The sequence below is a fragment of the Cornus florida genome, unplaced genomic scaffold, assembly GCF_030987335.1.
Source record: "Cornus florida cultivar Cherokee Brave unplaced genomic scaffold, ASM3098733v1 CherokeeBrave_3.0.0_Hap2_Chr02, whole genome shotgun sequence".
Classification (NCBI taxonomy): domain Eukaryota; kingdom Viridiplantae; phylum Streptophyta; class Magnoliopsida; order Cornales; family Cornaceae; genus Cornus; species Cornus florida.
The window spans coordinates 18,570,518-18,593,977 of NW_026775572.1; the positions used below are offsets into that span (position 1 = coordinate 18,570,518).

General features: G+C 35.7%; 3 protein-coding genes across 3 annotated transcripts; 2 read left to right on the top strand and 1 right to left on the bottom strand.

The window, feature by feature from the left end:
• Nucleotides 1-865: 865 nt before the first annotated feature.
• Nucleotides 866-2,713, top strand: LOC132285862 (allene oxide synthase 3-like). Its single transcript, XM_059788098.1, has one exon. It carries the CDS (start codon nt 916-918, stop codon nt 2,404-2,406), a length of 1,491 nt encoding a protein of 496 aa, XP_059644081.1. The 5' UTR covers nt 866-915; the 3' UTR covers nt 2,407-2,713.
• A 2,273-nt stretch (nt 2,714-4,986) lies between these two features.
• Nucleotides 4,987-12,271, bottom strand: LOC132294031 (uncharacterized). Its single transcript, XM_059791752.1, has 7 exons — nt 11,957-12,271; nt 11,624-11,789; nt 11,277-11,335; nt 9,097-9,215; nt 7,961-8,198; nt 6,141-6,264; nt 4,987-5,357 (listed from the first exon to the last, which is right to left on the bottom strand). The coding sequence occupies exons 1-7, from the start codon at nt 12,014-12,016 to the stop codon at nt 5,278-5,280; spliced, it is 846 nt and encodes a 281-aa protein (XP_059647735.1). The 5' UTR covers nt 12,017-12,271; the 3' UTR covers nt 4,987-5,277.
• Nucleotides 12,272-18,864: 6,593 nt separating this feature from the next.
• On the top strand, nt 18,865-20,415 carry LOC132295737 (protein JINGUBANG-like). Its single transcript, XM_059794028.1, has one exon. It carries the CDS (start codon nt 18,865-18,867, stop codon nt 20,140-20,142), a length of 1,278 nt encoding a protein of 425 aa, XP_059650011.1. The 3' UTR covers nt 20,143-20,415.
• Nucleotides 20,416-23,460: the final 3,045 nt, after the last annotated feature.

Here is a 23,460-nt window from a genome sequence, read left to right on the forward strand (position 1 = left end):
GAATTTGTTCATACCCCTAACATCACATCATCCTATATCCCAGGTGGCCAGAAGTTGGTAACTCGAAGGCTAGTCTACACAAACTACTTTTCCATCACCTTTTGTGTCCGTGTAAGTGATAAATTTTAGTTTCATACGAAACATATGCGAGAATGCTAATCCAAGTAAACAAATCTCAGCACCTTACTTTTTCTTTTTCCTTTTCGTTTTCGTTTTCCTTTTTTTTTTTTATTATTATTTTTTATTCTATTGTAACGAAGAATTAACTCATTATTTAGCCACCTTAAATTCTCAAAAGATTCAAAATGGTATTCAGCACCTTAAACTCTGCTTAGCAATATTTTTACTTTTTATTATATATAAATAAAATTTAACGAACCCATTTAATTAAAGCACAAATTTAATTCACTGCATAAATTCAAAGTATACATAATAGATATTGGGTGCACCTCAAGTATTATGCAGGACTTAAGTCACATAAAGCAATAATGGAAGCAGGAGCGAGAGTGAATTCGAGTAACAAAATTAAGTCATAAGCAGTGATAAGAGCGAAAACGTAATTAAGTCATAAGCAGTGATAATTTGAGCGAAAGCGTGCGTAAAATGTCAGAATAAGAGCGTGAGAGTAATGCCTATTGAGAAAGATTGTGACTAAGTGCGTGACAAATTCAAATTGTAAGTTTTGTTCACGCGCAAGCACATGGGTTTGACGAACCTGGTGCACGATGTTTGGACACAGGCATCCACTACCTTTTCCTGTGTCACACACCCAACACATGTTAGAAAATGATATACGGTTCATTACACAATATATTAAACTAGAGGAAATCCCAAGGCTTCATCGCCATTGATTTATGTAAAAAGAATTCATCCAAACCTAACATACGTACATTCTATCCAAAGCTAAGCAATATTATGTCGTCTTCATCTTCTTCGTCCTCTCCAACCAACCACCGTCCATGTCCATCTTTTCTCGATGACTCAGAACTTCCACTAAGAGAAATCCCCGGCAACTATGGCTTACCGTTCTTGGGTCCTATAAGAGACCGTCTCGACTACTACTATAACCAAGGCCAAGACGAGTTCCTCCGCACTCGCATGCAAAAATACCAATCCACCATTTTCAGAACCAACATGCCACCCGGTCCTTTCATGGCCTCCAATCCCAAAGTCGTCGCCGTCCTCGACGCACTCAGCTTCCCCGTCCTCTTCGACACCTCCAAAGTCGAAAAACGGAACGTCCTCGACGGCACCTACATGCCCTCCACCTCCCTCACCGGCGGCTACCGCGTCTGCGCCTTCCTCGACCCCTCCGAGCCCAACCACACCACTCTCAAATCCTTCTTCCTGTCTTTCCTAGCGGCCAAGCACCAAAAATTCATCCCAACGTTCCGAACCGCCATGTCAGACCTCTTCACCAGCCTCGAGGACGAACTCTCCGATAATGGCAAAGCAGACTTCAATACCCTCAGTGACAACATGTCATTTAACTTTGTGCTAAACTTGTTGTTTGATTCTAACATCTCTAATTCTAACATTTCCGAAGCCAAAATCCGAGAAAACGGATCAAAACTCATGACCAAGTGGTTGTTTTTTCAGTTAGCTCCTCTGATGACACTAGGGTTGAAGTATGTTCCGAACTTTCTAGAAGATCTTCTGCTACACACATGTCCATTGCCACCTTTTCTCGTAAAATCCGACTACCGGAAGCTTTACCAGGCGTTCTACACGTCGGCGAGTTCGGTTTTGGACGAGGCTGAGAGGCGTGGGATGAAGCGTGATGAAGCTTGCCATAACCTAGTGTTTCTTGCGGGGTTCAATGCTTATGGTGGCATGAAGGTTCTGTTTCCGGCTTTGATCAAGTGGGTGGGATCAGCAGGAGAAAGTTTGCACCGGCGGTTAGCCGATGAAATCAGGGCCGTCGTTAAGTCCGAAGGCGGGGTCACACTATCAGCATTAGACAAGATGAGTTTGACAAAGTCAGTTGTGTATGAAGCATTGAGGATTGAGCCTCCGGTTCCGTTCCAGTACGGTAAGGCCAAGGAGAATATGGTGGTCCGCAGCCATGATGCCAAGTTTGTGGTCAAGAAAGGTGAGATGATCTTTGGATATCAGCCGTTCGCTACCAAGGATCCTAGGGTTTTTGAAAAACCAGAGGAGTTTGTGGGGGATAGGTTTGTTGGTGACGGAGAGAAATTGCTGAAGTATGTGTACTGGTCAAACGGACGTGAGTCTGATGATCCAACGGCTGAGAACAAACAGTGTCCGGCGAAAGATCTGGTGGTGCTCATGTCCAGGGTAATGTTGACGGAGTTTTTCCTCCGGTATGATACGTTCACGGTTGAGGTCGGAAAGCTCTTGTTGGGTTCATCTGTGACAATCAAGTCATTGACCAAAGCCACATGATGATCATGATCATGATCATGATCAACTTGACTCTACCTTTATGTTTTTGAAATCAAGTCGTTAACCAAAGTCACATGAATGCATTTACGATCATAATAAACTATATTTGTTCAGGCTCAAGTTGTTTGCAACTAGGTTGATGATGAATATTTCAGCTTTCTTGGTCGTGTTGTATATCTGTTAGAGGTGATAGGGAGTGTAGATTTGTCCTAGTCTTTTAATTATTTGTATTTGCATTATGAAGAAATGTTTAATGCATTTCAACTTCGTATTTGAGCTTGAATTCTTATTGTATGATTGTATTATACACGAGTCACCATTATTTAATTTGTTGATTTGAATGTTTGACAGTTCTCTAATATTTCTTTAGGGGTGGGGATGAAAAAATTAATATATATTTATATATATAATAAAAGGAAAATAATAACATAAATGAATTAAAAAAGCAAAATGCGAAGTTGAAGTGCCTCTCTCGTCCATGGGTCACCATATCAATTTGTGATTTATATCAATCAATTTATACAAATTTTATTTAGCGATCAATACTGTAATGACTACTACGAACCAGGACTCTCATCCCCTTCAAATTGTGACCGTGAAACCATGTTTGGATCCCACTTGCAATTTGAGGGGCTTTGATTGGCCGAAAGAGAAGAAATGAAATAAAAATGTGGATCAGCCGGATTTTGTTTAGTTATTTAAAGTCAAGAAGATGGATGATATATTATTTTTTTCCTGATAATATATCATTTCACTCTCATACCTTAAATAATTAATTAATTATATATATATTAATACACAAAATGAGTAATAATATACAAAAATAAAATGGGGGACGAAAGGAGATGAATCAAGTATCTGACGAAATTTACATGTCACTCACACACATATATGCATATGCACTCATATACAGTATATATTTTTCAAGGCAATGTAAGGTTTTTTATTTTTTATTTTTTTATTTTTTTTGGGGCAAAAGATAAAACTAATATTAGGGATTACTCATGTCTCAAATACGAATTCCCAATACAACCACTCATACAACACAATAATTGCTACATGCCACATGTATGAATGGTTGAGTTTGTTTTGAGCAGTGTGTACTGAAGGCAAAGTCATGTCAAAAAACCTATGGTGGTTCAAAAAATGGTTAAACCAACTCAGAACCTAGCTAGCTTTTGGTTCCTGCATAGTAATGCTATTATATCTAAAAATGGAAATTCTGAGCACTACATGGTTGATATGCTTTTCTCAAGTAGCCATGTGATGGTGGGCCCATAAAATGCCTTTATTGGTACAACAAAGGGAATACCAAATCAAAATTATTAGGGGTTCTTAAGTTTTTGATCAATCAGAGAAGTTTTGGGGACCTAAAGATACTAAATGATTGCTCTTGGTTCTGGAGAAAACAGATAGCTTGCTCAACCTCTCATCAAGAACAAAATCAACAATGGTTTATTTTGACAATTGGCTACCCTGTGGCCCAATTATATCAGGTATTTTTTCCTAACCCTACTCGTAGACAAGCCTGGTTAATCAACAAACATATTAGGGTCATTAAAGAAAAACAGAGTTCTAATCTGGAAGCTGACATTGACAAGCTATGTGTAGCACATATAATTTCCTTTTCTAACTGTAGATGATGAGAAAGAAATGTGGATAAATAAATTTACCCCAAAAAAAATGTGGAAAAATAAATACAATTGTTCAATCCACGTGGTTGATTGACTATTGCCAATATTACAAGACATTTACTTATGAAATTAACAAGATCTAGATATGATATCTTTTACTTAATTTTGTCAATATTGCAAAGATGGATTTATGCATTGTTTTTTCTGTTTTTTTAATTTATTTTTTGGTACCCGCAAATAAAGGTGAGAGAGAAGAAGAAGAAGACGACAACAATAACAACTAAAAAAAAAATTGTTTTCATATATTATAAGAGAGAGAATCACCAAAACTAACATGTTGTTAGAAATGGTTTTAAAAATTATGTATAACATGTGAGATGTCATGTAATCAACAAAAATGACAAAAGGATAATTCATGAGACGAACCTTGATTCAAATGGAATTAACCAAAGATGATGATGATGATAAAATAACCAACAATCATTTTGTCTTTATAGAGATTTTACACTCAATTTGTCACTTCTAAAAATGGATTACAAGCCTTGATAATTATTGATGCTTATATATGCATTCATAAATTTAGGTCATAATCTAAATTTGGATGCTTATTTCACAATCTCATTTGATTTGTAGCGAAGAAGCTGCAAAACTTCTTATGGGAAGAAAAATATAATAAAATCAAAATTTACCCCTTTTCTTAGTTTTCTACATTGAAAGAAGCAAATTTTTTTTTTCCCTGGTTTAATTGTAAAATTATAGCAACTTTGGTCGTCTTTATTTGGCAATAATTCCCCTTGGGCAAGTTTTTTTAAAATAAATTCAGTATATACATGCTTACACATATGTCATTATGTAAATTTAATTCATTATTTTTTTTTATAATCAATATTATTGTCAGGTCTAAATAAATATTGAAATAACAATAATTATTCTACTTGTAACCAAAAAAACAAACAAGGTTGATTCAATTCCATACTGCAAAAATCGTGAACACAGAAGTGCCCTCACAAAAAAATATCACCACAAAAACTATTCAACCTTACTTCACATGATTCTCAACATCAATGCACTACAAAAAGTTATTCAACCTTCTCTCTCCCTCAGTCAAATTGATACATGCCTACCGACAAATGTTATCTTTATCTCATTACAGACTGACTGTGTACGGGTTTAAAGCAATTAGTGAAATCACACAGACACGGCAGAAAAACAAAACAATTACCTATACAGGTCCACCTCAAAAAAGAGATACATCTGGAGGAGGGCCATAAACAGTCTTCCATGAAAATGGAACAATCCATTTGCCACCTTCATTGCCTGAACAAACCCATTATAATATAATAAAATAATAGTTAATCAAACTCTTAAACCATTTATAATCTTTGCTAAACTACATAGCTACTGATGTGAAATCAATAAATCAAACCAGCTTTTGATTGGAACTAGTTTGTTTTTTTGGGGACCCAAAATCAACACATTAAGTCAAAGCAACACATGAAAGGTCTTTTTGTAGTTTTCAATTGTTTGCACATTTAACATTCTCCAAGAAAAATAATAACATGTCATTGAGGCCATCTATTTATAATAAAAAATAAAAATCTCACTTTCTTTGCAGATATCAAAGTACTATTATAATTCCATATTTATATAAAATTATAAATTGTCCCTAATTAGGTTCAATAGGACCTTATGAATAGGTGCTTGCCAACATTGTAATTTGCAACTCTTTTTTTTTTTTCCCCCATCAATCGATCTTGATCATAAGCTCCAGCCCAGGCTGAAGAATGAGATGGAGTTTGAGGTAAAGCAAGACCTTGAGCTTGACTTGCTAAATCAAATGTGCAAAACGAGCTAATCTCGAGCTTGGTAAGAGTCACCAACCCTTGCCAAGCTCCAGCACCCATTTCTAGGCGCAACTCAAGCTCGAACTGAGCTTGAACAAACTCCAGTTTGATCAAGGCGAGTTCGAGCAGCCAAATTCTCAGCCTGGCTTGATTTTTTTGCAAGCCCAACTCTGATTCTAATGCAGCAGTTCACAAGTTTGTAAGCATACGATTTTAAGTCAAGATAAAAGCTAAACTTTGAAATAACAAAACTCACCATGAAAGTTATTAGGACTTAGTTTCAAAAGTTTGCATGCTGCCTCAGCCAGTTGGAAAGCATCGGCTGTATTGTCCCCTTCTGAACAGTAACATAATAAGCAAGTGACGCTCAATCCTTTGGCCTAATCCAATAAACCAAAAGCCACTAGTAAGACAACTTGAACTTAAATCAGAAAACTATAGCATAACAACAATATATAAGCTCTAAAACAACCCAATACTTAAAGATACAGAAGAAATTAGAACTTCAATTATTCAGGATGATATAACAGTACTACTCTTTCCAACAGAACTGCTATTGTTATAGTAAAACATTGTTAATCCAAGCTGCATCCAACATCTCTCAGCCACAGTATACTTCGTAGAAATAATACACACACACACGGGTGGAAGCTACAGTTGTAGTAGCAGTACAACTTTAAAATCACCATGAACTAAGGATGATCAACTTGGCATTCCTTGAAAATCAAGACACATGGAGCAGTACGACTTTAAAATCACACACAGACGTATGGTGACCGTTCGATATATATAACAATCATATTGTAAACCTACTCTCCTCCTTTCCTAATACAATAAAACCACTTTTCTCCTTATTTTAAGTTTCCTAAACTAACATTGCCAATTTCTTCTACACAAGGCATACTCTAAAATAAGAATTTACCAAAAAAAAAAAAAACATGGGAATTAAAATATTAAAGGAACAAAAAAGTTTTTTCCTAGTATTAATCAATATTTTTTATTGGAATTTCTTGTTAGGATTTAGCTTTTCCTAGTATTAATCACTACAAACAAGTCCATGCTTTTCATATTTGTGCACGGGCAAATTAAGCATCTTTCATTTGTCTTCATGTCTTGGTTTGATAAAAGGTAAAAGGATGTCATATAGAGTTGCAAATTGTTAAAAATAGAAAATAAAAAACTTTAACAATTGTATATGAACTTACTGTGAACATCATACCCTTACGTGAACTTCTTGGCTACACTCCTTATTACTGGAGTATTGCTTCGAATATCAAAATGGCGTATTGATTAGCAAGAGATCATTTTCCCTACTTTAGTTCCCATGTTTTTTTTGTTGTAAGTACCTTTTTACAGTAGGTCTTGTGTAGAAGAAATTGGTAATGTAAGAGAAAAAAGTGGTTTTGTTGTGTTAGGAAATGAGAAAAGTGGGTTTGCAATATATCTAATAGTGATCATACTTGGTGTGGAGAAAGTTTCTTGCTTGCCGGTGAGCAAGAGATAAATTTCATATATATGTATTCTTTTATTTGTCATGTAAATATTAAAAAGTCTTTTTGATTTTTTTTTTTATTTTAAAAACAGTAAATAAATTAAAGAGGGGGATTTGCTCCCTCTTCTGGACTTCTCTTTTTGATTTTTTTTATATTTTTTTTTAATAAAAAAAAGACAGTAGAAAAGTTAAAGAGGGGGATTTGCTCCCTCTTCTGGACTTCTGATGCATGTATGCTGAACCTGAGATGAAGATTGTCATTTAGGGTATTAAACATTAGATAGGTACCCTTCTTCTGAACAAGTCAAAATGATTGTCCACACATGTCCAAGCCAAGTCGCCACAACACGTTTCTCTCCTATTGAGGGGCTGTGTCAAATGAATCATAGGTCTAAAGGAAACTCATAAATGTTGAAAACACTGAAGCATTAACTACTAACAAACATTATATAAAGAGTCCATCACAAAGCACCCAGGCAGCATAAAATGAATGCTGTAAAGTAGAAGGGTCACTCTTATGTAGATAAGGGCACATAGATGAACTGTTTATGCATGTTTGAAGGCAGTAAATTCTGAAGACTCACCTTGAGACAAGAAAACATTGAAGCAAAAGGCAAACTTGGGTAGTAATCTTCTTCTCCTAGTTCATCTTCAGAAGGCAAATTCTCATCCTGCTTGGCATTACCCTCAGCTAAGGTGCTAAGATACTGCCACCCCCTCTGAGCAGGGTTATATTCCTGCAGTCTCTTCCATCCAAGTCTTTCACAGTTGTCATCAGTTCCTTCCATATTGGCACTGGAAAGATAATATATCTGCAAACCACTGAAAGAAATCACCAGATAATTAATCAATGTGGTAAGCTGGCTCAGTCAACTCCAAAAAGGCAACAAGGTTCAAAAGCTAATGATCCTATCAGCCATACCATAATTATTTGTCAAAGCTGATTTCACCTAAATTTAGTTCCTTTTCTGAAGAATGCATTTCATTGAATAATTTCTATATATCAAGTTCTATGCCGATCTTGTGTGATTGTGTCAGTAACCAACTTGGAACAAAGTAGTCAATACTTTGGCTGATATCATTACTCGTGCTAACCTTGGTGTGGAATATATGCGTGAATGCAGGGTTACTGCTATCAAGGGGTAGTTTGCAGAATCCTCTAATCAAGAGATACAAGGAGAGGACTTTAAAAATCTAGTTTGAAGAAGAAGAAGAAAAAAAAAATGAATATAGAAAAGGAAGGGTTACTGCAAGTTAACCGAAAGAGAAACAAAATAATTAGTGTTTGAGAGCGAGAAAGAGAGATGGAGGGAGGAGTAAAAAAAAAAAAAAAAACCTATGAAGTTACATAAAATGATGCAGAAAATAACAGCTTAGGTGACATATGCAGTATGCTACATCAAGAAATATCTTTCCTTCCATGATTTTTCATTTTTTCTTTTTGCCTAACAAAACTAAAGTCATTAGCATCAAGGGTCTAGATAACAACAAAGCATCTCCAATAACCTAGGTGGGTGCTTGAAAACCAAGTCTATATCTTGCCTAAGGAGCAAAGAGAAAAAAGAAAAGAAAAGAATCCAACAAGATATTGCCTGCCTTGAAAAGGTTTAAGAACAGGTCACCTAAAGGCAACTAGTAAATTTAATAATGCTGCACCAAATAGATATATTTGAAAATTAGAACAGTTACTGATCAAAGAAAAAATTGTTGTTTTCAGTACCTTGACATATCGATTGTCTGCCACCGACCAAAATCTAACCCAGACAGCAACACAACGTGCTTCTTTCCACTAACAGCAGCAAAGTCAGCCACATTCTTGGCAAATTCAACCATCATCCCCTGTTTCAAAAATTAAAGATGCTACTGCTTGAGCAAAGAAAAAAGAAAAAAAAAAACGGAAATGTAACACGTCAAAAAGAAGAAGAAGAAGAAGAAGAAGAATACCCATGTTGCCCTATCTATGCCGCCTGGTACACATCTAGAATGACTAGAAAGAATAATCATCATCTAGAATGACTGAATGACTAGAAAGCACAATCATATAGTGAAACAATATCTGAGGTCACATGCGTGCATGTATCTATACATGGTATTTATTTGAGGTAGTTTTTAAGCCATTATTATGTTACTAATATATGTTAGGCAGACTTGTCAAGAGCAAGTCTCTCAGCTTCACCGATCACATAACTGGATACACGGAATTGGGATCTCTGTCACATGCAAATCTTTCTATCAAAGGCCTCGTTTATTTAAAGTGTTTGGCATATCAACGAAAAAGAAGTTGCACATGTCGAGTCGGGTATACCACGAAGTTACAAAAAAGAATTCATTATTTATGTTCTTACAAATTCTCATTATATATATATATATATATATATATATATATATATATATTGACTTTAATAAAAAAATTAGTTCTATATATTGCCTTTAAGAAGAAAATTAGTTCATTTCAATTAACAAACTCTCATGTATCATGTATGCACAAATAGATATTTGAACTCTTCTTACATATGATTTACAAACACGGACACTAATTACTCAAATCAAAACAGTAATACACGGACGTGGCAATAGCACGGCAACAACAACAAAAAAAAAAAAAAAAAAAAAAAAAAAAAAAAACCAAATTTTACATAGATAATTGTACTAGATATAACAAACATTACTTCATAACAATTAACATGAACTTTAACAGATTAACGCAGTAATTGATAATCACCATCATCTCATAGAATAAAACACGGCAAGGACACGAATCGTCTAAGTGCGTTTGCGAGCATACATTGTTCTATATACATATGTAAATGCCTAATTATGATGACCTTTTTCCTCCTATACCCCCATTCCTTTTAAAAGAGCCTACCTGTACCTCACACTAGTTTTCAATGTAATCCAACTTTTTGAATTAATTTACCATAAACCTATCACTTTGATTTTCCTTACTATTGTCGTATCTTTCTATACTAAAAGAAAGTTGTACTGAAGATGTAGATAAACTAATTTATGAATTTCATTTTTAATACGGAGACATATATGAAGTATTATACATGTGTTCAGGCACGCCCAATAAGTACCAACGCCCGACGTGTCCCACACAGACAGGGCTTCATCATAGAAGCATCCACACTTATAAACCTCCTAAGGGTAAATGCTTCCCAGCCTTGAATTTATTTTCACTCCTTAAGATCCTTCTTGAGTTTTAACTCAAGAAACTATCCTAAAAAATTTAATTAACCACAACTATTTCACGTCGAAAGAATGATATTGCGATTGCAATGAACAATGACCACATCATTCATTATCCAGCACAAACATCACGAAGAGCATCAAATGACAGCCAAAAGAATATTTAATTAATAGAGGCTTGGTGGAAAGCTTTGTTCTAATTCTTTTCAAATCCCTTATATTAGCTGTGAAGTCATAGTAATATATTGACAAGGTAACATTAATTTGTAATTAATTTTTGACAAAATTAAATTTACCTTCTAACATTTTTTCTTAGTGAGTGGTCACTCATTAAAAGCAAACTCCAATGTACACCTGTGCACTAAGAGAGATTGACAAAGGCAGCCTACCGCTGCATAGATTAAAGAGAAATTGATAAAAGTTAAAACCATATGTAACTAATGGTGTTTTATATCCTAACTTTCTAATGACCACCACTCACCCAAGCAATACTGACCACTGCCTAATAAGTTATAGCATTGTTCACACTTTTGTTCAAGTCTCGCCAATGTAGGGAGTGCTATGAGGGTAGACTAAGTACAGGCTTAACATTGGACATTGTTTGAACAAAGTAATTGTCCTCAGATGGTGTCACACTCACCACTCACATTTTGTCAAATTTAAATTATATTAACAAGAGCCAATGCATTTATGCTCATGCTTATGTTTTACCTTCACAACCGGAGATCGTTGTTGCACAAGAGTCAATGCATTAGAAGGCGAATCATAAGCTGCAAAATAAGTAAAAATATTACACCATGCTTTCAAAGACACACTCGCAACCAACCAAAAGTAGTAAGGTATACAAGAAAATAATTGAAATTAGCTAACCCATCGAAAAGATAACATTCAAATTGAAATGTGTGCATAACTATAAACAATGTATAACAGAAGCAATAAGGACCAACTCAATAACAGAAATCAACTGAGAACAGCAAGGAACAAATAGAAGATTCATCCAATTGCTACAATTGCTATAATATACACACAAACATATGAGAAATGGGATTGAAAGAGACCTTCAAGAGGGAGAACAAGGTGGCCTAGTGGAGTAGGGCAATAAGCATCATTGCCAACACAAGGAAGAACATTTGGGTCATCCAAGAAACCAATTCTCTCCGCTCTCGTCGACGATATGAGTAGATCCACCGCCAGTTGCCCCACATTCCCAATCGACAACGCTGGCTAAATCCCAGGAAACAAACAGAAAAAATTAATATAAAAAATAAGTAAAAATTTTATTAAACCCTAACTGTTACTTGAATCTCATGCTCTTATGGATGTTTAGAAAAATGTTAATCAAACGCAAAAATATTAAACCCTAGAATTCATTGAAAATGAACTGAACTGACCAGGATCAGACTGGAGCATTCGCCGTAGGGATGTTTGCCTTCTTCGACGATAAACTCCATTTTGCATATAGAAACAATAACAAAAGGTCTAACGATAAAGAGATTATATATATATATACTGTACACACCCGCAAAATCAAGATTCTGTGAAGTTCTTGGAGAACAAGATTGCTTTGCAGTTCCTTTTTTCTTTCAGACAGCATTTGTTGCAGTTTGGGCCTTACCTATCTCGAATCATGATGCTTTGAGTTGGGGCAGGCCCTTTGTGCTCAAGTTCAGCTAAAATTGCGGGCCATTAAAGCCCAAACTCATAGAATTTGTAGATAAGTATACGCTGCTCACAAATTTGACTCGCCCTTTTGTAGCGGCAGAAGCAAAGACTCGGAGATAGTTATACATATTTGGGCCCCACACAACCGATCAAAATGGAGTAGTATGAGTGATATTCAGTGCGTTTTATTAGTATATTGCCCAATCAAATAAGGAGTATAACATATTAGTTTGGGTCAAGCGCAAAAAACAACGCTCATAATATGTTTACAATGTATATTACACCCTGTGTAAAAAATATTCCTAAATTATGACAGTTGTGTAAATAGGTTCACTTTATAAAAATTGAACTAAATTATCCTTAAAAACACATTTAATAATGTATATAAAAAATTAATATTTTGTGAAATTACTAAAAAGGGTAGCTAAAAAAACCATATTCCCTCCTTTTTCTTCTTCTTCCCCGGCCACAAGCTCTCTGTGGTGACCTCTCCGGCAGCCTCTTCTCGGCCATCCGCAACCTCCACCTATCCCTCTGCGACCTCGGCATCAATAAGATCGTGTCTACACCACGGTTCGGAGCTGTGTTGTTGCTCAAGTTTGGAGCTTCGAGACCCAATTTGTCACCGGAGCTGCTAACTGGGCACATTGGGCGAGAGTTTGTTTGGACGTCTTCGACCCATTTCTGCGAAACCAGAATCTATCTTTCTAAAGCTTTGAACATAAGCTTCCATTTTTTCCAGTGAAGCTCCAAGTACCGAAACCCATGCTATCTGAACTCTTACTTAGCTCTCTGTCCAACTGAATCTATCAATGGAATTGCAAACCACTCCTTTTCCCTAAATTGAAAACTAGTATTGATTTTCTCTTTAACTACTATTTTGTACAGTATTTAAAATGAGCTGATTTTTTATTGGGCATAAAGGAAGAAAATAGAAAATGCTCACAAACATAGTAATTTGTAGTTTATAGTGAATCCCAATATACAGTGAAGTGGAAGTGACTTGTTTGAAACTTGAAAGCATACCTCTCAGAAAAAAAAAGGAAGAAGAAAAGAAAAGAGGTTTATAGATTGAGGTTTCTCTATCTTCTCTGAAGTTTTCTAGGTTGGCTTTTAATGTGAGTAATACCGAAACCCAGTTGCGAGCTCCTAGTGTCGGCGAAACCAAACTCAGTTCGTGGTTAAGGCTTTTAAGCCTTACTGACCAGTTCATGCCCGCGAAACCAGGTGTGTGTGAAATCGTTAAACAGCCCGGCGAAAGCACCATAGTCTCGCGGCAAATTAATTTTACAGAGATCCACTCCTGACTCCCCCTTCTCTCTCTCTACACCTCTTTCTCTCTCTAGAACCCCTCTGTCCTTCTATAACCAGATTCATTACACATACCCGTCTGGTGCAACATTAGTTATATACTTAACATTGTTTCAATTTGTCTCCATGTTTAGCTCCTAGGTATTAGAGAATATAAATTTTCTCATATGTAAATATATACCACACAAACACACATACACACACACATATATATGTTTTGTAATGCAATAGCTTAGCAGAGGAGAAAGAGGGAGAGATGAGGAAGGTTATGTGTTTTTGGGGTCTAATTGTTACTGGGTTTGTGTTAATTAGCAAATGGGTTTATGGGTTTGAGCATGAGTATTTGAATATAACAGAGCAACCATTTTTGGAGTCCTTTTATGGAGTCTCTGTTGTAAACCACAACCCTCTCATGGTGGGTCTTACCCTTATTCTAGGAGATGCGTTGATACTCTCTCTCTCTCTCAAATTCTCTCTCTCTCTCTTTTCATACATTGTTGCTTGATCTACAAGTGCAATGTATTGATTCAATCTGTTTTGTTATATTGTCTAAAAATAATTAATTTAATTATCTGATTCATTTAATTTTGTTCTACTGCATGCTATTTCTAATTTAAGGCTTTTAAGCCTTACTAACCATTAGTGGTTTGAGAGACTTAGATGTCTTTCCTTTGCACACACACACAAAGAAGAAGAAGGAAGAAGAAGTAAGGTTTGACAGGGGCACTTTTTGAAGAGTAAAATGGGTATTATATTAATTGAGGGGTGTTTTTGTACAAATTGAAAAGAATATGGGTATTTTTTGCACACCTTTTTAAATAAGGGGTAAAAGTGCTACGAAATGTATACTTTAGGGGTGTTTCTTGCACTTACACCTATTAGTTTTTTTATCAACAATTTTATAAGTAGGTGGACTAATTTTTTTTAAATGATACATTATGATTGGGTGAGTCCTTTAGCATGTAGAGTCCCTTTGGCTCGGCTTGCCTTTTCGGCCAACTTATCATTACTCTTAAAATAATAGTGAAATTTAAGTGGGTAGAAAAATACTTTAATCCTCTTGATATATTAATGACATGGTATTATTAACAGATTAAATATTGACACGTAGTGATAGGGGGTGACAATTCGTGTTCGTGGGTTATAATCGTGTGGTGTCGATGTAAGGTATTCTACTAAATAGATAAATCCAAACTCAACTCATTTAATAATCGTGTCAAGAACCTCAATACTAACCTGTTTATTGTTAATCAGTTTAATGACCTATTTATCAAAATGAGATATTTAATATTTAATCAAATAATAAATATTAGAAAAAATTTGTCACAATTAACCCAAATATTCAAAATAAAAAGAAAAATCATAAGGCGTAGTTAAGGTTTATGTTAAAACGACTTAAGGTACTGTCCATAGTAATTTGGTTTAAACAGGTAATATATTACATAGGTCATTATGATATGTTGAGTTAAACGGATATAAATAGGTTACACGTGTTGAACTTCCTTAACCCTAACCCAACACAGTTAAGTAAACGAGTTAATCGTGTCAACACCTGAACCCGTTTAAGGACAATCTAAACCCGCTTATCTCGTATCGTGTTCGAGTCGTGTTGGTAAATCGTATTAAAATTTATCATCTTAGGTGACGTTGTGATAAGATCTACTAAAATAAATATAATTATACTTATGTAATAATGGCTGCCCTATGCACCCTTCTCACACTCAAGTATACGTAAACAAATTGGCATGCTGACACGAGACAAAGTGAAGGAGAGGTGAGAATTAGTCCCATGGACCTCAACTTTATTATTTAAAAAAAAAATAATACTTTTTCCTTTTCTTTTCTTTTTCTCTCGTAAATTAGGAGAACTCGGATACGAGTACATCTTCAAAGAGTCTACTAACTAAACCACTTGTTAATAGAGTTGTTATTCATGTTCCAAAATTAAAATTGAGACATTCCATTTCTATTTGTTCATATAAAAAGTGACAAATATAACCTTTAACTATCCCAATACACTTCCTCCTTTCCCACGGCTTTCTCAACTCACTCTCTCTTCTATGTACAAGAGAAAAGTAGCCTGAAAAAAAAAAAAAAAAAAAAAAAAAATGAAAGTGTTTTCAATGGTGATTTTGTATAAGAAAATTAATGTTGACCTTTCAATTTTTTAAATTTTTTTTTATTTGTAGTATCTATGATAATTGAAGGTGGTTTATTTGTGATCAAGGGAGGAACTAGTAATGGACTAATCTGGGTTATAGCCCAGGTCCAATTGAAAAAAAAAAATTAGTACTATTGTTCCTATAAGCCTGTGTACTACTCTTCCTCTTCCTATCAACCCAGCTCAATCCATAGTATTTTTATAAATAAAAAGAGTTATAAAATTTACAAAGGTCAAACCTTAAATATGAGCAAGCCCACGAATCATAGACATGCCCAATCACAAAATAAACCATAATAAAATATAATAGGGCCCAACTCAGTAAATCAAAACACATTGTTAGTTTATCGAAGAAGACCTAAACTCTTCGTGTATAAGGCACTAAGGCATAAGTAGATGGATATCATGGATTATTATTGTTAATACAGTGAAATACTGAATTTTATTTTTGTATATATATATATATATATATATAAAGGGCTTTGTTGATGACTTGATAATTTCTTGTTAAATTGGGTAATTTACTATATAATGGATTAATAACTAGTCAAGGGCGGAGCACATAGGTTTTACTTTCTAATGTGAATTTATTGATAAGGAACATATATATCTTGCATTCTTGTCGTTGTTTGTTTTAATACTTGTATGAAACAAACTTCAATAGATTCTTGACTGTATAAATACATTAGAGTTTGAAAGTGTAAATATATTAGAAAGTTGTAGATTATTGGGTTTAATTAAATAACTGATGCATGATAATTATGTATTTAGAGCATAGATGACACACTAAGCAATCATGGGTTTAATTATTTTTAGCCTTCCCTACTTTGCAATCCTGGTTCCGCCCCTGCTTGTGATCCTTTCGCAGATGCCTTGATAACCCAGTGGGTTAGTATTTTCGATGAATTTTGGAATACCAAACATCTACAAATCTAATTCCTAATACTTCTTGTCTTAAAATATAAAAAAAAAAAAATTGTGATCCTTTCAAAGTCTTTATTAATCTTACTTTTAAATTTTCAAATCTAATTAAAAAAAAAAGTGTTGCAATTCTTGCTACAACATATTATTACTATGTTTCAGATGCACACACACATATATAACCTACTTTTTATGATTTAAAGAGAGATGAAAAAGAGTGGTAGACAACTGATAACCTCATTTATGTTAAACAATATGAGTACTCTCTTTATTTTCTTGTATTACTTATGCTCTGTTCGATAGGAAAGAAAAAAAAAAATTGAATGAAAAGGAGAGAAGAAAAAATGGATGAGATATCCCTTAGGCTCCATTTAGTTAGATGGAAATAAGTAAGAAAATAAATTAAATAAAAATAAAAGGAAAGTGAAGTGAATGAAAAAAAAAATTTAATTTATAGCATGCATTTGGTTAATATGAAAATTTATTGAAGAAAATTGTAGAAAAATATTAGTTTGTTATTTTGGATAGAATGAAAGTAAAAAGAAAGTAATTGAACATACCAAAATTACCCTTATAATTCCAAATATTAAAAAATAAATAAATTTGTATTTGATAATATAATTATTTATATTTAAAATAAGACTTCATAATATTTTCTTAGGTAGAAGTAGAACTATTAGTTTAAGAGAAACAAAACTTAAAAAAAAATAAAATAAAAAATAAAATAATAATAATAATAATAATAATAATCATAATAATAATAATACAACGGGATGAAGAAACGGGTGGAAATACTAATTTTTAAGATAGCTTTGATTGAATGTTGTTATTGCCAATTATATATGAACTCGTGGGATAACAAAGAAAGAGTTGTTTTGTAGAGAACTTGCCTCTTTGAAACTTACTAAATAAATAAATAGAGTAATTGTTGTGCACGATTAAGTTAAGTTAATGGGTAAAATAGGAATGCCAAATTAAAAGGTACTCATTTCAGGTGAAAATATATTTTCCTATAAATAATTTCTCTTTCCTTTATTTTCTAGTTGATTCCACCTGACCAAACGAAGCCAAACCTAAGGACGAAATTGTGTGTTTCCATTTTTTTGTTTGGTTGGATAGAAGAGAAGATAATAACCTCATAATTTACTATATTTGTTAAGAGAGAATAAAAAAAAAAAAAAAAAAGTTTTAATTATTTTTACTATTATATCTAATAATATTTATTACTATATTGTAATATATAGATGATAATACTATAATTTAAAATTTGTATAATTTAGAATAGTATTTAATTTAAAATTTCTACAATAGTTCACTTGTCTTCCCTCCTTAATTTCTTCCGCCAATTTTGACAGATGAAAATTTGTAAAGAACCCATCCTTCCTATTATACTTTATTTCCCGTATCATATTTCCTATCTATTTTCTCTCCATACCTCTTCCTTCCTTCCTACTATGCTCCAAAAATGTACATTAATAATACACAAAAAAAAAAAAAATAAATAAATAAATAAATAATAATAATAATAATAATAATAATAATAATAATTTGTTACAACTATTTTCTTTTATTTTTAAAATTTATTTTTATAAAAGTCTAACTTCATTCGATCTCCGCTTTCAGTTGTTGGTTTCTATTTACAAAATAATTTTCCAATTCCATAACAAGACTTGCCCTACTAATTAGAAATTAAGTTGGGCCGACTGTGAAAGAATTGAAATTCACTACCTTAATGTGGGATGTGCTATTGTTTATACACATGTTGTTGAGAGATTTTCCTTTTTATCTTCATGATTATCTATCCAAACTCTCGTTAACATAGTAAACGTTATGAGACAAGTGTCTTTGACATATTTAGCATATTCATTTACCTTCTATAGCTTTCAATACCCATTTAATTTGGTAACAAATTAATCTCTAACCCTAATAAAAAAATAAAGTCTTCAAAATAGAGAATCCAACTTATACTAATATTCTGACTTGTTCATCCTAAACTGCTGGAACCCGCCCTCATGCATGCATATATCTATCTATATACATATATATAATAGACCTTCCCCTTCCCAGCCCTTTACAGCTCAAATCGATGTAAAACAATAACAAATCTCTGAAACCCATGCATGCCATGCATGCTTGATGTTTCATCTTTCTCTGTCTCTCAAAATCAGTCCACCAAGGACTCTCACTTTCCTCCTAGATCTTTTCCACATCATTGTTTTAATCCTCATTCGCATATCTTGCCGAATGTTGGACGACAGAACAACCACCACCCTCTTCCCGGAGAGGAATAGTCCTCTCCGGCATACCCTCCCGCCTTCCGCTCCCACTGCCTGCCAAGACGAGAACAGTTTCTTTTCTCCGGCGGAGAACTCTCCCGCCAACAACCCATCTCCAAAGAGTGTCTACGCCTCTCCCTATCTCATGTCGAATCAAACACCGCCACCGTATATCAATTCAACGGTTTTATCATGTGTCCGCACGCTTGTTCATGAAGAAGGTAACATATATTCGCTGGCCGTTTCCGGTGACATGTTATACACGGGTTTGGATTGCAAGAAGATTAGTGTATGGAAGGACATGAAAGAGTTTTGCACATTTAAAATGGGCAGCGGGTTAGTGAAAGCGATTGTCGTCTCCGGCGAGAAGATATTCACCGGCCACCAGGATGGTAAAGTTCGTGTATGGAAGATCCCTCAGAAAAATCACAAGCTGTGCAGGCGGATTGGGACTTTACCCACCACCAAGGACTTGATCAAGAGCTCGTTAAACCCAAAAAACTACGTCGAAAAACGACGAAACGGTAACGTTTCAAGAGTCAGGCATTACGAAACGGTGTCGTGCATGGGCTTGGATGAAGAACACGGTCTTCTATATACTGGTTCGTGGGACAAAACCTTGAAAATATGGAGGATTTCGGACTCGAAATGCTTGGAGACGGTGAATGGTCATGAGGACGCTGTTAATGGGGTGGTTGTGGGGTTCGGGGGCCTCGTGTTCACCGGCTCGGCCGATGGGACAGTGAAGGTGTGGCGGAGGGAATTGGGAGGGAAGTCATGTAAGCATGTGCTTGTGGAGGTGTTGATAAAGCAAGAGAATGCGATAACAGCGGTGGCGTCGGACGCGGCGGGGGCGACGATATACTGCGGGTCGTCGGACGGGCTGGTGAGATTGTGGGACCGTGAGAAGCGGTTGGCGTATGGTGGGGTGCTGCGCGGCCACAAGATGGCGGTGCTGTGCGTGGCTGTGGCGGCTGATGGTGGTTTGGTGGTGAGTGGGTCAGCGGACAAGGGTATATGCGTGTGGAGGAGGGGGGATTATGGGGTCCACACAAGGTTGGCTTTGCTGACGGGGCATTGTGGGCCCGTGAAGTGCTTGGCTGTTGAAAATGATCAGGAGTCAACGAATGGTGATCAACGGTGGGTGGTGTACAGTGGTAGTTTGGACAGGTCTGTGAAGATTTGGAGGGTGTCTGATCACGCCACTGATTTAAAGCGATTGAAGGAAGTTAGCGCGTGTGGTTGATTTTTGGCTTTTTTGCAAGTTCAACTTTGTAAACGCTTTAATTTTTTATTTATTTTTTTTTTTTCGTATTATTTTAAACAAATGGCAATGTGTGTGAATGGATGTATGTAAAAAAATTTGTTTGTCACTCAATAGTATCATTTTGTTAATTTACAAACTATAAATTAAGTAATGTGTTTTTTAATTTTTAACATTCAATGATAAGTAATATTTCTCTCAATTTACTATTTTCTATAACATTAAATTTGTGTTAGAGTGTTATCAAACACTCAATTTGATAAGCAATATATAAGCAAACATGCATAACACAATTGGTATTTATTATTATGTCCAACTATTTTTGTCATTTTGATATATACTAATGAAGTATTACCTTTGTCCCCTTTAAAAAAAACATTAGGATTGCCCCCTTCTTTTGGGTTTTCAAAACCCTTCAAAAAAAATTAGTATTGCCCCCTTCTTTTGGGTTTTGCAAAACCCTTAAAAAAAAAATTAGTATTGCCCCTTTCTTTTGGGTTTTGCAAGGTATTTTGCCAAACTGAAAGGAGATGACATTTAGGGTTTTCATAGGGTGACTGCATGAGTTATTCGTGAACATTTGAGCAAGGTAATGCGCAATATATATATATAGGTGCAAAAATTTGCGGATAACAAAATTTCTGCAATTACTAGACCCAAAATAATAATAGAAAAAAAACAAAAATAATATTGGAGAAAAAACGATGACAATAAATTAGAGAAATTGTATAAAGATGGGGTATTTTGATGATATGACTGAACCACCTAGATTGCCTAGGTATCCCACGTTGTAGAGCGTGTGGAAATCAGGTCGGAATGAAAATGAGAATAATATCTCATTTCTTTTTCGGGGCTCTGCCCTTTTTTCTGTGTGTATATTTTATTAAGGGTCTTAAGCCCTTTAAATATAGGAAAAACCCTAATCGAGTCCAAGAACTCGCATTCCTTGTCCCTTAAGAATCTCAATCACATTATATTATTCTTATAATAAAGATTTACATGATTTGGTTTCCTTAGATTGTAATCATTCTTCTAATAAAACTATTACTAAAAATGGGTTTAGTGATACAGTCATAATTGGGTTTGGGGTATCATTATCTCGGGCCTCATTATCTCGGGCCTTTTTAATGAGTTTAGTCGATTATGTTTAGTTAACTCGACCCAAACTTTTTGTGGAGACTTAAATTAAAAGTTGAATAGTCTTAGTATTTATGGTAGACCCAATTATGCATACTTTCTTAAACAGAAGACTTTGTTCGTATAGCTAACCAGCAATTTAAAGTGCTATGTGAAGAAATTGTATATAAATTAGTTTATTGCCTATTTAATTGAATGCACATAAATTTGTGGTGAAGATATGTGATTGAATTAATCTGTAACGACCCGCTCCACCACATGGTATGATATTGTCCACTTTGGGCCTGAGCCCTCACGGTTTTGCTCTTGGGCTTTACCCCAAAAGGCCTCATATCAATTGGAGGTGACACACTTACATATAAGAACTTCACCTTTCCTCTACCCAGGCGATGTGGGATTGTGCACCCGTAGCTCGCCAGTGTGGTAGCCTGATAGTATCTCTTGCACCCGCTCACGGCACACCGGCCCACAAGGTCATCACAATCCACCCCCCTTGGAGGCCCGACGTCCTCGTCGGCACACTTCCGGCTGGGTTAGGCTCTGATACCATTTGTAACGACCCGCTCCACCACATGGTATGATATTGTCCGCTTTGGGCCTGAGCCCTCACGGTTTTGCTCTTGGGCTTTACCCCAAAAGGCCTCATACCAATTGGAGGTGACACACTTACATATAAGAACTTCACCTTTCCTCTACCTAAGCGATGTGGGATTGTGCACCCGTAACTCGCCAGTGTGGTAGCCTGATAGTGTCTCTTGCACCCACTCACGACACATCCGCCCACAAGGTCATCACAATATTTGTAACGACCCACTCCACCACATGGTATGATATTGTCCGCTTTGGGCCTGAGCCCGCATGGTTTTGCTCTTGGATTTCACCCCAAAAGGCCTCATACCAATTGGAGATGACACACTTACATATAAGCACTTCACCTTTCCTCTACCCAGGCAATGTGGGACTGTGCACCCGCAGCTCGCCAGTGTAGTAGCCTGTCAGTATCTCTCGTACCCGCCCACGGCACACCCGCCCACAGAGTCATCACAATCCACCCCCCTTGGAGGCCCGACGTCCCCGTCGGCACACTTCCAGCTGGGTCAGGCTCTGATACTCTTTGTAACGACCCACTTCACCACATGGTATGATATTGCCCGCTTTGGGCCTGAGCCCGCATGGTTTTGCTCTTGGGTTTCACTCCAAAAGGCCTCATACCAATTGGAGATGACACATTTACATATAAGCACTTCACCTTTCCTCTACCCAGGCGATGTGGGACTGTGCACCCGCAGCTCGCCAGTGTAGTAGCTTGTCAGTATCTCTCGCACCCGCCCACGGCACACCCGCCCACAGGGTCATCACATAATCGGAGAAAGATATTTTTGTGCATTATAATTCGTTAATTCCACTATATTTTAAATCAATTAAAGTTAAGATTCAAAAGTCAAACACAAATATCTTCAAAAAGTCAAAGACAAACATTATGGGTCTGTACAGGGACTTCACTAAAGAAATTAATAAATGTGAACAGGATGGCAATTTGACCCGCCTCGTGATTACCCGCTTCGTTCCGTTCCATTTTATTTTTGATGATTTTGGAGACCGTTTTGCTTATATAGACGGGATGATTTCATGTAATAAAAACTTGCGCAGATTTGGTGCGGGGGCGGAGGGAGGCGCCTCGCCCCGCTCCGTCTCATTTAGATAAGTAAATTACTTAAATACCTTTATTTCAATAGTATATATATTTTTCACTATGTATTAGGTATCTTATATAACAATATTAAAATAACAAACGAATTTGATTAAAAGGAAAATTGCAATGGTGAAAAATTGAAGATGAGGGGGGAAAAAAAAGAGCAGATCTATTTCAACAATAAATAAATTATGGTCTTAAACGGGGGGGGGGGGGGGGGGGGGGGGGGACGGATACCCGCGGGGGTAAAAAAGTTAAACGGTTATGGAGATGGGGTGGAAAGTTTCCCCGTTTTTGCAGTTTTGAGTGAAAAAAAGGACGGAATTTTTAAACAATTGTGAGGGCGGGGAGGGTACCCCAGCCTAAACCCAACCCCCCCCCCCCCCCCCCGGCGTTGCCATCCCTAAATGTGAATGCATATATATATATATATATATATATATATATATATATATATATATTTTAAATTA

Coding starts and splice junctions, on each gene's coding strand:
- LOC132294031 (XM_059791752.1), bottom strand. CDS start 12,016: ATGGAGTTTATCGTCGAAGAAGGCAAACATCCCTACGGCGAATGCTCC. Junction 8,199..9,096: donor CAGACAATCGATATGTCAAG/GTACTGAAAACA, acceptor GATTTCTTTCAG/TGGTTTGCAGATATATTATC. Junction 6,265..7,960: donor CAATGTTTTCTTGTCTCAAG/GTGAGTCTTCAG, acceptor TTATTGGATTAG/GCCAAAGGATTGAGCGTCAC.
- LOC132295737 (XM_059794028.1), top strand. CDS start 18,865: ATGTTGGACGACAGAACAACCACCACCCTCTTCCCGGAGAGGAATAGT.
- LOC132285862 (XM_059788098.1), top strand. CDS start 916: ATGTCGTCTTCATCTTCTTCGTCCTCTCCAACCAACCACCGTCCATGT.